Source organism: Eufriesea mexicana, unplaced genomic scaffold, assembly GCF_001483705.2.
Source record: "Eufriesea mexicana isolate 0111107269 unplaced genomic scaffold, ASM148370v2 scaffold654, whole genome shotgun sequence".
NCBI lineage: Eukaryota > Metazoa > Arthropoda > Insecta > Hymenoptera > Apidae > Eufriesea > Eufriesea mexicana.
In genome coordinates this window covers 166,599-180,053 of record NW_016908877.1, presented here as the reverse complement: position 1 = coordinate 180,053, position 13,455 = coordinate 166,599, and the positions used below count along the sequence as shown (strand labels likewise).

Sequence of the window (13,455 nt, the reverse complement as noted above, 5' to 3'; positions counted from 1 at the left end):
ATCCGTACGGAAAACGTCAATGACACGTTCTTTGTTCCACAAAGTTCAATGATGCATGAGACCACCGGCCTTGCGATAAGTGAAGCCCAAAAAAAAAAAGAAGAAAAATCAGCTACATACGAGCGATCACGATGAACGACAAAACGATGAGAAACAAACGCAACGATCACCATCTATACACAGACAAATACTAACGAATATACAAGTATGGTACAATATTTTACAGAGACAATGTACAGTTGGCCAGTTCCGATTTCAAAATACGCGATAGAGATAAAAGAAATCGTTGAATAACAGTCGAAGATCCTATTTGACTGCTCGTCGATCGTCACCTGAACGAAGATCATCGAGCATAGATCGACGATCTCGGAGTTTCATCGTATACCTCTCTCGATCCTCGCGATCTTACCTGCATCTCCGAAGCGCTGCTGGAAATTCGCTCGGACTCTCGATGCTGAGGCGTGTGAGCCTCCCCGTGGCCGTTCACTATGCCGTTGGGCCCGTTGGGACCCGGCCCGCAACGGGGGTGCCAAATGGCCGCGCCCTGCAAGTACATTTCCTCGCCGTCACCGAAGGGGTCGCCGCACTTGGTGCAGCGGGCACAGGTCGGGTGGAAATGATGATTGTCCCCGGCTTGCAGCACCTTACCGCTGATATAACGGTTGCAGTAGGCACATTTCACGCCGAACTGCTTCTGGTAATCCTTCTCGCAGTAAGGCACCCCGTCCCTGTCGATCAAAGTCGAAGAATCCGTTTGTATCGGCTAACAAGGAGACTGCGAGTCCTTCGGATTATCGGTTTAGTTGAAACTCTGCAGGCTTGTAGATTTAGTCATCCGGTTCAAGAGAGTGTACCATTATAAGGGCTACTACTCAATGGTTTCTCAGATATTTATGCTTAACACTTTTGCTACAGCAGGTGTCGCCACTGTTCGTGTTCCTCCTGTAGAACGAAGCGCCAAAGATGGAAACATTATGATCGTGCAGTGTATAGTGTTCGGGACCATGTCTTTTGAAAAGGAAAAAAGGAAAAACCGATTATTGCAATAACACTTGCAATTCTTTGAGAAGAGCTAAGCAGAACGGTAGCACTTGTTTTAATTTTTGGCACAATTTTTGTGACCAGTGAGTATAGTCACTCGTAGTATCGAAAGGGTTAAACTTTATTATTCTTAATTATCGATTTCTTCCAAATATATACCCATATTTACTAAGTATCGTTGTGCCTAATAGGGACATCAAAAAGTTTCTACCACGGGTTTTTGATCTCATCTATAATTAATAGTGCTTTTTTCCATCTATCTTTTATTTTATCTTAATTTTTCGCCCACGAAAACGTACAATTTTAAATAAATTATAAATAAAATTGTTTAATGAAAAAGATATTTATTGGCGATTACAACAATGGTACTTATCGTAGAAACAGGGAGAGCATAGGTCACATCGACATCTTGCACATCGAATAAGTGGAATATTATTACAGGACCATCTGCTGTTTCTTATTTTCAGAAATGTCAAATATATATTAGCATAAGAAAGCGTGAAGAAATAAATTCTTTTATTAAGAAATTTTATTTACAATTTATTCAAAATTATTTGTTTTCATGGGCGAAAAATTAATACAAAATAAAAGTAATTTGAAAAAAAAAACTAATTACGGACAGGATCGAACTCAAGGACACCTAGTGGCAATTTTCGGATGTCATTAGACCATGACATCACTTGACAATTATTCGAAATAAATCTGTAATTGATACGTTGACTGCCACGCAACTTTTCACGATTCCGGTCTAAGAAACCAATTTGATCTGTATAAATTTTTTCTTTTCGAATAAACTTTGCATAAATGTATTTCCCGTTCATTTAATCCAAACCTGATTTTTCCTTCTCTTTCCTGATGCCATCTATTCATATTTACACAGTTATACTATGAATTTCCTGGTAGCTGTATAAATATAGCAAGTAACGAAGGGACGAGATAACTCGAAGACGTTCTGGGCAAGTAAACAAGCTGCGAGATATCTCGTAGTTGACAGTCAACGTGTTAAGGCAATAATAAAACTTTAATTATAAGTATCTCAAAAACTATCGAGTAGTTGCCTTTGTAACGATATATGTTGGAAGTCAGCTACGTCCATGCAACGATGACGACAGGCCTGTTAGAGGTTGCAGGCCAATACCGACCTTTGGACATCAAGGGGTCGGTTTTGAGGGTTTAACCATTTGCATTCCAGAGGCGCCCCTCGGTCACCATTTAATCACATTCTAGAGATCGATGTTAATTAATATATCAAATCTAAAATTGCTCAACGAATGCGTGAGTGTGAGGTAAAATAATTCCACGACTTAATTTGCATACGATTTCTCACCATTTTAAAAAGACCCTAGACTTCATAGCAGGAAGTCTTCGAATTGCTATTTTTCTGTGATGAAGAAATCGCCGAGTGCAAAGGGTTAAAAGGGCCTGCTGTCCCTCGCAGCTGCTCACTCTCAGATCAGGAACAGTACAGACACCTTGCATATCGTGGCCCACAGTGGCATTAAAAAAGACTCTACTGTTTTCTTTGTATATTGCATAGAGTGTATAAACTTCGCGTATATTAAACCTTCATAAATACAATTGCTGTATAACTGAATACGGTTACTTCCCTGCACGTTAATCATTTGGCTTCCCTTCGCGAAATTCCCGACAATGTATTTCTCTGAACTGCGTGACGAACTAACAAACTCTACAAACCAGCAAAGCTTCAACTAAATCCTTGATCCGAAGGTCTAGCCCTCTCCTCGTAAGCCTGTTCGCGACGAAAGCCTTTCACCGATCTTAATCCGCGCGTTAGACGAATGCCCGCCTATTTGCCCCGATTATCGAAAACCAGCGAAATTCCAACGCTTTCTCTAGTTTCTTTTCCACCTGGCGACTCGAATCGTGCTATTATTCCAGGAAAATTTCACGAGTCGATATCTCGGCGCGAGATCGATACGGTTCGAAAGGATCGGCATGCGATGGTCCGAGTTTCTAAGACAGAGCAGCGAATCTTCTTCACTCACTTTCCCATGTATTCTCCGTGGAGGACAGTGTCGCAGCTATGACACTTGAAGCACCATACGTGCCACTGGCGATCAAGAGCGACCAAAGCCTGACCTTCCTGTAATTGGTTTCCGCAACCAGCGCAGGCACCAGGGTCAGCCGGCCCGTCTCCGGATCCTCTGGTGGCGGTGCTATTGCCGACCGGCGTGGAGGCCTCTCGAACCGGAATACCGACGCATCGGTGACACAGAGCTTGACCTATAGACAACGCTCGGTTAGTTGAGATTGGACAGATCCGGTCGACGATCCGACCGCGAGCGAGCGAGCGATCGCGGCCTCGCTGACGCACACCGTCCATTGTCTTTTATTCGAGAAACGAACACGGGACCAACGATCAACCGGCAGCGTATCTTCGCGGCTGATTCATCGTCCGTACGCGTGTGCAGAGGAGGAAGAAGGATCGTGGTCGCGCGCTTGTTTACTCGTCTTCGATTTGCGCGTCCGCGCGTGTATAAATATTCGCAACGAGCGATTAATCCCATCGTCTTCCATCGATAGGTCCCCAATCGGATCTTCCCGCCATCCGATTCTTCCCGTTGATCCGCGGTACCAGGCCTGTTTCCTCGGAACACGTGTACACGCGCCTGTGTTCAGCCGAGGGTTCAAAGGTCGGCGAGTGAAACGGAGGATCGAAGCGGCGCGCGCGCGTATTTATGGAACTGGTTCTCTAAAAATACGCCGCTTTATCGGCGTCCTCGGCAGGCTAGATCGATAAAGGCGACGACAAAAGATGCGCATAAATATTTGCACGGGAAAAGAAGGCGGAGGAACGAAACGGGACAGGTTTGACTGGCGATACGCGCGAGCCTGCGTTTCCAAGCGTTCGACGCGTAATCGTTACAAGGCCACGCGAGCGAGTAGCCTCGTTGGCCGACGATACACCTAAGTGGTAATTTGCTTTAACAGGTTCACCGGTACTCCAATTCCGCCTGGTCGGAATAGCAACGAAAGAGCGATCGTTCCGCTTTGGAGATCGGCCGCGATCGGGTGCTGACGCGGAGAGGACTCACCTTGAACGAGGGACACCTTAGTGCCCTGGCCGAGCAACGGCTGCCTGCATCGCTGACAGTGGAAACAGTTGGGATGGAAGGCGTGCTTGTCTCCGGCAGTGACCACGTCGCCCTCCACGTACTCGCCGCAGCCTGCACACTTGGTCCCCCAGCGTTCCCGGTAATCCTGAAAAATTAAGAAGCCCACACGATCGTTACGAGCGATTCGCCGAGACATCGTATCCCGGAGGCAGCCCGTGAAATATGCCCTCTCAGCGACGTTCACAGCCTCGTTTGTCATCGTACCGGAGCTCGATGCTTTATTTGCGCGCGGAAGATAAATACGCTGGAAAGGAGAGGCGGTTTCGAGCGGAGATTTTATCGGGAATATTCGCAACGGCCTCGGTGATCTACCGTTTCGTCGTTTCTCTGCCGTGGAAATATTTCAGGGCGAGCAATCCGTGCACGGGGGGAACGGAGAACAACGGGTCTATCCGCGAAAGTGTAGCGAGAGTCTATTTATCGCGGCTCGCGTTACGCGCTCCATATCATCGCGGTCCTCTCGCTTTCTATAACGTTTTCCTTATCGTTCTTTTCCTCCCATCGCTGCCTCGGTTTCCTGTTTATACGTGGCACAGTACCTTGGTGCAGTAGTAAGAGCCCTCGCGCGCGAAAAAGCCACCCTGCGCCAAGCTCGCGTTGCACTGAGCGCACTTGAAACACCCTATGTGGAAATACTTGTCCTGCACTCGTAGCACCTCCCCGCTGCACTTCTTCTTGCAAGACTGGCAGAACGTTTTACCTGAAACGGAAAATCGGGCCATTGTATGTACACGTCATGCCGGGTAAAAACGAAATAACTCGTTGTCCGAGAAGAAAGAGATGCGTTCGCTGCGAGCGCGAAGCAAAGTCCAAGGAATTCGAAGGTAATTTATTCGTTAGCACGGTACCCACTGTTTTCTACGATAATCGAGCCGTGGCCCATAAATCCGTGCAGATTTCAAACAAACTTTCCTCGTGCCTCGGATCGCGCGTTGGCTAATCTCTGCGGATGATCAAGAGTCTCGGCCGGGCCCCGGTTGCCCGCCATTTTTATCGCGATCGCGAAAATCCACCGGGGGTAGCACGGGTGTCGTTCCGTGACCGCGTTTATTAAGGTTAACGCGCTGCCACGTCAACTTAATTTATCAATCTTAATTCCAGCGACACCAGTAACGAGCCAGCGCCTCGTCAACCATTCTTCCCTCGTCGATCTCGAGAGAGGTGACCTGTCCTCACGCCCTCGCGCTCGCAATCCTGACCTTTCGTCTCCTAATCGGGTATCGTTGATTTCTAGTTCATTTTTAATTAATTTCTAGTTAATTTCTGGTTAATTTCTAGGACGCGTTTTTATCCTTTCTTTTCTCCGTTTCGTTCTTGCCCAGCGAGAGAAAGGAAATCTCACGGGCGAAGAAAGGTGGATTTCTTCGGGATAAAAATTGTTTTGTCCGTTTTCTGCAGCCACGTGGAAAGGATTTCCTAGATTCTCCGCATAGAAATTCGAGGATTTAGTCGATAGTCGGCCGGATACCTTACAATTTTACTCGCCACGGTAATTAATGGTAAATGGAGTGGAACTGCTCGCGGATTTCATATCCCCTACGCAGGCGGTTTCTAGGAAGCCGCGGTGTTCTCGTAGCATCCACCATCTCTTTGCCAACAGCCGTCGATCTTAATCGTTTGTGATCCGTGGCTCTCTAATTGGATCGCGGTAACGGCAGCGATATTTCCTCGAGATATAAACGCTCCGGATACCAATCCACCAGACGTCGAATCACTCGCGAATCTGGCCCAATCGAATGATGTTTGAAAATCTACAACGATCCTCTCGAAATTACGTTTATCTCCCGTGATCGACCACGATTTCTCTTTAACGATTCCGCCGCCTTTCTATCGTCCAAACTCCGCGACCGATTCCCAGTTTTCCCCCATTTTCCCCCATTTTCTTCTGCTCCCGTTACTCGGAGTTCAAGATACCAGCAGATCCATGTCAATTTTCACCGATTTTCACCGATTCTCAACGATCCGCCGCGATTTTTGACAGAAAATCTTGGGAACCGAGGTAGCACCTGTCGAAGCTACCTGTTTGTCACGACCACGCGCAAGGATCGATAGATCGACAGGCTCCGCGAGTGGCTGGCGGTCGTTTGATCAATGGAGTTCGGTCTAATCGGCACGCGACGCACGTAGCGCTCGAATATGGTGCGTTACACGCGTAATCCGCTCGTCGTGGAACCTCTAAAGCGTGACTCAAAGACCCGCTTACCGCTCGTGTCGACGTGTCGTGCGCGAACGGCGACAACGGCGAGGGGCAGAAAAACGGAGAAAAAAGGAGAAAAGGGCAGAGAAAGCGAGAGAACGAGGCGGAGAGGGAGAGAGAGGGAGAGAGAAAAAGCAAAAAGGAGGAAAAAGGTAGAGGGGCCGGAGAAAAAGGCGGCTCGAGCACTTGTCAGAGTGCTTACGCTTACGCGAGCCGCGTATCGAATCCGGGTGAAGGTCTGCTCTTTTAGCCGCGCTGGAAGCGGTCGAACCAGGTGTACTTGTGTCGAGTGTGGTCGTGAATTTTCAAGACGACTGCGGCAGAATGGCGGAGATAGAGATGGAGGAAAAAATCGGTCGCGAGGATTTATGGACGGTGTCGGTTGGTGGACGGGCGACAGAGCGATTTCGTCGCGCGATCGAGCGATCATTGTCGCGATTCTAGGTGATACGACCTTTTTCTGGTAATTTCAAGCGGTTAACGCTTCTCTAGACTAGCTCGTGCTCGATTTTCCATTATCTCCCTGCTCCTGTAACGCAGGTAAGAAATTTCTCGCGTCAGTTTTCGCGTTGATCCTCGATCGCAGGAATAATCGTCGTGTTTTCCCCGTGTCGATCGTAATTAACGCTGGAACGACGTGGCTGGATCACGGCACACCGATGAAATCTCTCGATAGAGCTCGGAGAAGAAAGTTCTGCTCGGACGAGAACGAGAAAACGAGGAATGGGATCGTTGGTCGCGTAACGACACCGGTTACGCTCCTGCCATTCGACAGCTTTTTTGTATCGATATGACCTGGGCTGACCCCCCGGGGTACCTGACGGTGCACGCCGCGATTACGTAAAGCTGCAGTGTAAAGCTTTCCCGCGGACGATTACCCGGCAGAAGTTAGGCTCCATTGACGCGCAAGCGAGTATCGTAATTTATGGAAGGAGTAAGGTTAAGCTCGCGATGCTCCGTTGTAGAACCGAATCTAGGGCATCCTTGGACGCGGTGCTGTTGCTGAATTAAGTCCGCAAATTCCGCAGCTGATATTACATTCCGCGTGGATGTAGGAATTTATCCACGGTAATACTGTACTTTGCCAGAAGAATTTTGGAGTTTCCAAACGTACGTAGATCTGCGCTCTCTAGAGAGCAAATTGACCAAACTAAGTGCCAAACTGCCTTTCCACCTATAAAAACTGTAGGGTTTTTGATAAACTATCAAGATCCTCAGAGTCTAGGATATTGGTATTTTTCTCTAGGTATCCTTAGAGTCCAGAACACTGGTACCTTTCTTTAGGTATAACTGGAGTCTAGGACATTGGTACCATCGTCTAGGACATTGGTATCTTCCTCTAGGTATCCTTAGAATTTGAAATATTGATACTTTCGTTTACGTATTCTTAGAGTCCAGGACATTGGTACCTTTTTATGAGTCCAGAACACTGGTACCTTTCTTTAGGTATAACTGGAGTCTAGGACATTGGTACCATCGTCCAGGTATCCTTACAGTCTAGGACATTGGTATCTTCCTCTAGGTATCCTTAGAATTTGAAATATTGGTACTTTCTTTTACGTATTCTTAGAGTCCAGGACATTGGTACCTTTTTATAGGTATTCTTAGAGTCTAGAATATCGGTACCTTCCTCTAGATATACTTAGAATCCAGGACATTGATAACTTTCTCTACGTATCCTTACAGTCTAGGACATTGATACCTTTCTTTTTAATATCCTTAGAGTCCAGGACATTGGTACCTTTCTATAGGTATCCTTAGAGTCTAGGATATTGGTACCTTCCTCTATGTATACTTAGAATCCAGGACATTGATAACTTTTTCTAGGTATCCTTAGAGTTTAGGACAATGGTACCTTCCTCTAGGTATTCTTAGAGTCCAGGACAATGATACCTTCCTCTAGGAACCCTTGGAGTTTAGGACATTGGTACCTTCTTCTAGATATCCTTAGAGTCTAGGACATTGTAAGCAGCTATACTTAGAATGCAGGATATTGATAACTTTCTCTAGGTATCTTTAGAGTCCAGGACATTGGTACCTTTCTTTTTAATATCCTTAGAGTCCAGGACATTGGTACCTTTCTATAGGTATCCTTAGAGTCTAGGACATTGGTACCTTCCTCTAGGTATCCTTAGAATTTAAAATATTGGTACTTTCGTCTACGTAATCTTAGAGTCCAGGACATGATACCTTTTTGTAGGTATCCTTAGAGTCTAGAATATCGGTACCTTCCTCTAGATATACTTAGAATCCAGGACATTGATAACTTTCTCTACGTATCCTTACAGTCTAGGACATTGATACCTTTCTTTTTAATATCCTTAGAGTCCAGGACATTGGTACCTTTCTATAGGTATCCTTAGAGTCCAGGACATTGGTATCTTTCTATAGGTATCCTTAGAGTCTAGGACATTGGTACCTTCCTCTATGTATACTTAGAATCCAGGACATTGATAACTTTTTCTAGGAATCCTTAGAGTTTAGGACAATGGTACCTTCCTCTAGATATTCTTAGAGTCCAGGACAGTGATACCTTCCTCTAGGAACTCTTAGAGTTTTGGACATTGGTACCTTCTTCTAGATATCCTTAGTTTCCACCTATAAAAACTGTAGGGTTTTTGATAAACTATCAAGATCCTCAGAGTCTAGGATATTGGTATTTTTCTCTAGGTATCCTTAGAGTCCAGAACACTGGTACCTTTCTTTAGGTATAACTGGAGTCTAGGACATTGGTACCATCGTCCAGGTATCCTTACAGTCTAGGACATTGGTATCTTCCTCTAGGTATCCTTAGAATTTGAAATATTGGTACTTTCTTTTACGTATTCTTAGAGTCCAGGACATTGGTACCTTTTTATAGGTATTCTTAGAGTCTAGAATATCGGTACCTTCCTCTAGATATACTTAGAATCCAGGACATTGATAACTTTCCCTAGGTATCCTTACAGTCTAGGACATTGTAAGTAGGTATACTTAGAATCCAGGATATTGATAACTTTCTCTAGGTATCCTTAGAGTCCAGGACATTGGTACCTTCCTCTAGGTATCCTTGGAGTAATACCCCGTGTCCTCGTGAGCCAGAAATACATTTCTGAATTGGCCCTCCCAACACCCTGTGTTTGGGGCAACGATTGCTACGTCTGAGAGACAGGAACATCCGGTTGGATGTTTGGACAAGCTAAAACTAGAGACAGCTCTGACGTAACGCCGTGATCTATCCCCTATCATGGCGAAAGACAAAAGGCTGAAATAACAGATACAGCGGGGTCTCGAGGTATCCCCGGTTACGCAACAATCGATTCTTTTTCCTCTTTTTCGCTCGCAGCCGGTATTTTTCTCGTCTAATATCCGGTTCCCAGCGGTGTACGATGACGAGCAAGAAAACGGCCACGAACGGTGCGCCTCTTTTCCACGACAGCAGAACGGCCGGCAAAGACGTTAAAGGAAATAACAGAACGATCGGTCACACGACTAGTCCGACTAGGCCGGCTGACTCACGCCAGCACCTTTTCTCCGTTATTTCTAGCTTCCTCGCGGTGAAATGAGCGTTCTTTTTCACGCCTCGGGAAACGCAACTCCTCCTGCGACGAGCCTGCGGACCAAACCTGGCCGGAGACGAACAGGGCTAATCGCGAGCACGGCTCTTCCATTAGCTGGACCTGGCCAGATGAACAACGACGATCCAGCGAGTTAAAATTACTCTATGAAAGGACTTTCCCATGTGTACGAGCGTGAGCGAGGCTGAAAGAGCGAGCTCATCGGCTCGTTCGGATTCAATGATTCAGTCCCTCGTCGGGAGCCCGTTTCTTCATTAACTTATCGCTTGTTTTGAACGCGAAGGAATCCCCTCTCGACCCTCTCCGTCTCGCGTGTACGCGACCATAAATTACCGTCTATCAGCCGGTTAGGACGTTGTTAGGTGCGGAAGAAAGGAAGATCCAGGGGACGATTGATCGGCAGGGAAAGGGGCAGAAGGCCTGGTGGTTATCTGCTCGTTCGCAGTCGATCGATGGCCCGTTATGCAAACAACTTTATTTCAGTCGAGTATCGCGAAATAGTTCGCGGTCGCAACGGGGGAACGAGATTAATCCGTAATCCACTTTCTCGCCGCTGCTCGGTAATTAGGTTTCTTTCGCTGCTCGAGAATGATACGACCCGCGCGCGTCAGCACTGCGTATGCAAAGCTCGCATAAGAACTGACAGTCGCGGCGATGTCATCATCGGGACGAAAATACGAGATGATTCAAAGGTGAGATCGCGAGATCCGAGGGCCATCTCGGTTTCAGAGGTGAACGGAGGGTCCGATATATTCGTGGCTCGCGTCACTCTCGATTATTCGCCCAAAATTCCACGGACTCGCCTCCTCCTCGAGGACAAGGTATCGCCGTTGCGCAACCATTTTAATTGCGTTAATTGCAACGATTTGAAAACACTGAGCGTGCATTGCAAAAAGGCGACCGTGATAATGCGAGATTTAAACGAGAATTATTTTTAACCTGTCGAGAGTTTGTAATTCACTCGACGCAGAGGCGAGCGCACAGAATGCGATAATAAAACGGATCTCGGGGATACAATTTAACAGAGGTCTAATTTATATTAGCCAAGCGAATAAATACTCGTTTATCGAAATGTTTCGTTTAAAGTTAATATAATCTCTCCGCGAGGACTATGAAATTATTTTCCACCGAGACGGCCGTGAAAAATAAACGCTATTCCCCGTGATAAATGAATATTATTTCCAAACGATTGCTCGGTGATTCGTTCGATTCGAGAGTCCAATAAAGAACGCAATAACAAAACGTATTTCACGGCTAGGATTTAATAGCAGTCGTCACTTGCGATATACGATAGCATACCGCATTTTCCACGAAAATGAACATTCTCCTCGATACACCTAACCTCAAAGTTCTACGATCGAAACGCGTGCCTGTCTTTCATCGAGCCCCCCCTCGATTCCTCGAAGCGACTTTTCAGCCAGCCTGTACACGCGCACGCGAGCTCTCGGTAATTACACCGTGGCGAGTGTATCAAAGACGTATCAATTTGTCAGGGAATACGTGACTTTTTTTCCCAAACGGCGAGACGATGAGTCTCCTTTTCCGGAAATATAAATCAAGCTTCCTCGCTGGTCTCGTTTAGCCTCGTTTCAGCGCCGTGCCAGCGAGCGGAATCGCCGGATCGCGGACGGACTCGGGCAAGATAATAATCGTTAAATCGCGAGTGAGACAGGGCCCGTTGATTTATCGGGAACCGGAGAATCGGATAAGTGCTCGATAAAGAACCTCTCCCACCGACGTCCATCGAAACGACTACCGGCCACCCCTTCCCGCCGCCATTATCGCGGCCGATTAGGCAGAAGCACATTCGAGCGAAGTGCAATCGTCGAAAATCTCTTGTTTACAAAGTCCACCGTTCTCCTCCAACAGTTCACACAGCCGATGACTTTAAAAATACGCGATGACATCACGTTCGAGAGCCCGTTCGTGCATTTGACGTCACCGCGCTGTCACGTGAGCCCAAAGCGACGCCCGCGTCGTTCTACTTCGGACGATCCTCTAATTGCCTGTAGATCGATCACCAACGATCGTATCCACCATCTGCCGATGCTAAAGGTCGAGACACAACAGTGACCAGGTGTTCAGCAACAATTCCACCTGGAATTGCTTGCGGCTCGAGAGCCCTCGTGTCCCATTTCGCGACTAAGCTACCGTTGCGATCCCCACGCTAGATATCGAGGCTTTGCTGCGAAATTTATTCGGAAGCTTCCACGATATCGCGATCTTTCGCAGGGGGCAGAGGTTGCTCGTCCAACGACACACCCTACGCTGTGGGTCAGTGGTTATTAGGTTAATTCTTAGCTATTGGAAGCCAGTTTTCACTCGGTCAATAGACTGAGCATAAAGCATTGCTGCTGCATATTCAAGAGATTGATATTGCATTAATCATTATACGAACAGAGGCAGAATGGATTAACATTGGAAGCAACTGTAAGGTGCATTTAAATATAAATCGTGATATTAATTTGCATAATCGCGGCGCAGAAACATGGTTGTGCAAAAATTAATATTGAACTCTAGAACTGTGATCTAATTCTGGGAAATGTATTTATTCCATTCGCGAGCAAATGGTAGAATTTTTGAAAATTTTGATCGTATTAACACATTCTGTACAGCATAGAAATCTCTAAAACATAAGCTAGGGACTGTACGGTTTGACAAGACAATGTTGATATCTAAGGCCCATAACAGATGACGCGCGAAACACGAGAAATCTCGTGAGGGGGACGCAATGCGGCAAAATGCGTGAAAAATAATTTTAATAATTCGTATAATGAGTATGGCATATTCCAACATTCGAGAAAGGGTTAACTTGGCAACGAGCACCTGGAAAAGTAAGAACTCCGAAAGAGAAAGAAGATATCGATGCTAGCTGAGGATTCATTTGTGTTTTAGAGATCCTCCAACACGGTTGTTGAAGTCGGCTGGTCGCAGGTATCCTCGATGTGGAAGTGATGTTAGAGGGGACGAAAAAAAAAAAAGGAAGGGATGAGTGTCTCGTCCTGGGCCTGCTAGTGGACTCATCACAGTAAGGCTACCTAGCAGGCCCGCCTTAGACGCGGATACTATTGGAAGGTCTGGAAGTTATACATGTAGGAAGTGGAGGTTTCTCCGAGAACTTGCGAGAAAGTCTTGGAATCTCCTCGAATTCGTAATTCACCTAGTGACGAGGGTGAGAATGATCGCTACGAGCCTATTCTAAGAAAGTAAGTCAAAAAATTCCTATCGGCAGTCCAAATTTCGAATAGATAAGCGATAACAGGTTACTATGCACTAGGTAGTCATCGACGCTTGCATTTCCATCGCTGCTTTTCGCAAAGGAATATTAAAAATCCGGAAAAACCATTGAACTAATTAGGAAAGAGCCTATACTCAGCTAATAAATCGAAAAAATCTAATTTACTATCGAAATCTATCATCTATAAGCGATAGTATGTCATTACGCAGCACGTATTGACAATCACGTCGCTACATATACTGCCTCTGGATCGATTACTCGCGTGATGTCGAAAACTGGTGATCG

General features: G+C 46.3%; 1 protein-coding gene across 11 annotated transcripts in view; it reads right to left on the bottom strand.

Annotated features, from left to right (window-relative positions):
* Unc-115a (actin binding LIM protein Uncoordinated 115a) overlaps positions 1 to 13,455 on the bottom strand; it is a 41,649-nt gene that overhangs the window by 8,993 nt on the left and 19,201 nt on the right. For all 11 annotated transcript variants that reach the window (XM_017898696.1, XM_017898701.1, XM_017898690.1 and 8 more), the window contains exons 2-5: positions 4,718 to 4,878; positions 4,098 to 4,263; positions 3,048 to 3,285; positions 410 to 728 (exon numbers count right to left, since the gene is read on the bottom strand). In XM_017898696.1, coding sequence (XP_017754185.1) covers positions 410 to 728; positions 3,048 to 3,285; positions 4,098 to 4,263; positions 4,718 to 4,878 — 884 coding nt within the window. The remainder of the gene's footprint in view (positions 1 to 409; positions 729 to 3,047; positions 3,286 to 4,097; positions 4,264 to 4,717; positions 4,879 to 13,455) is intronic.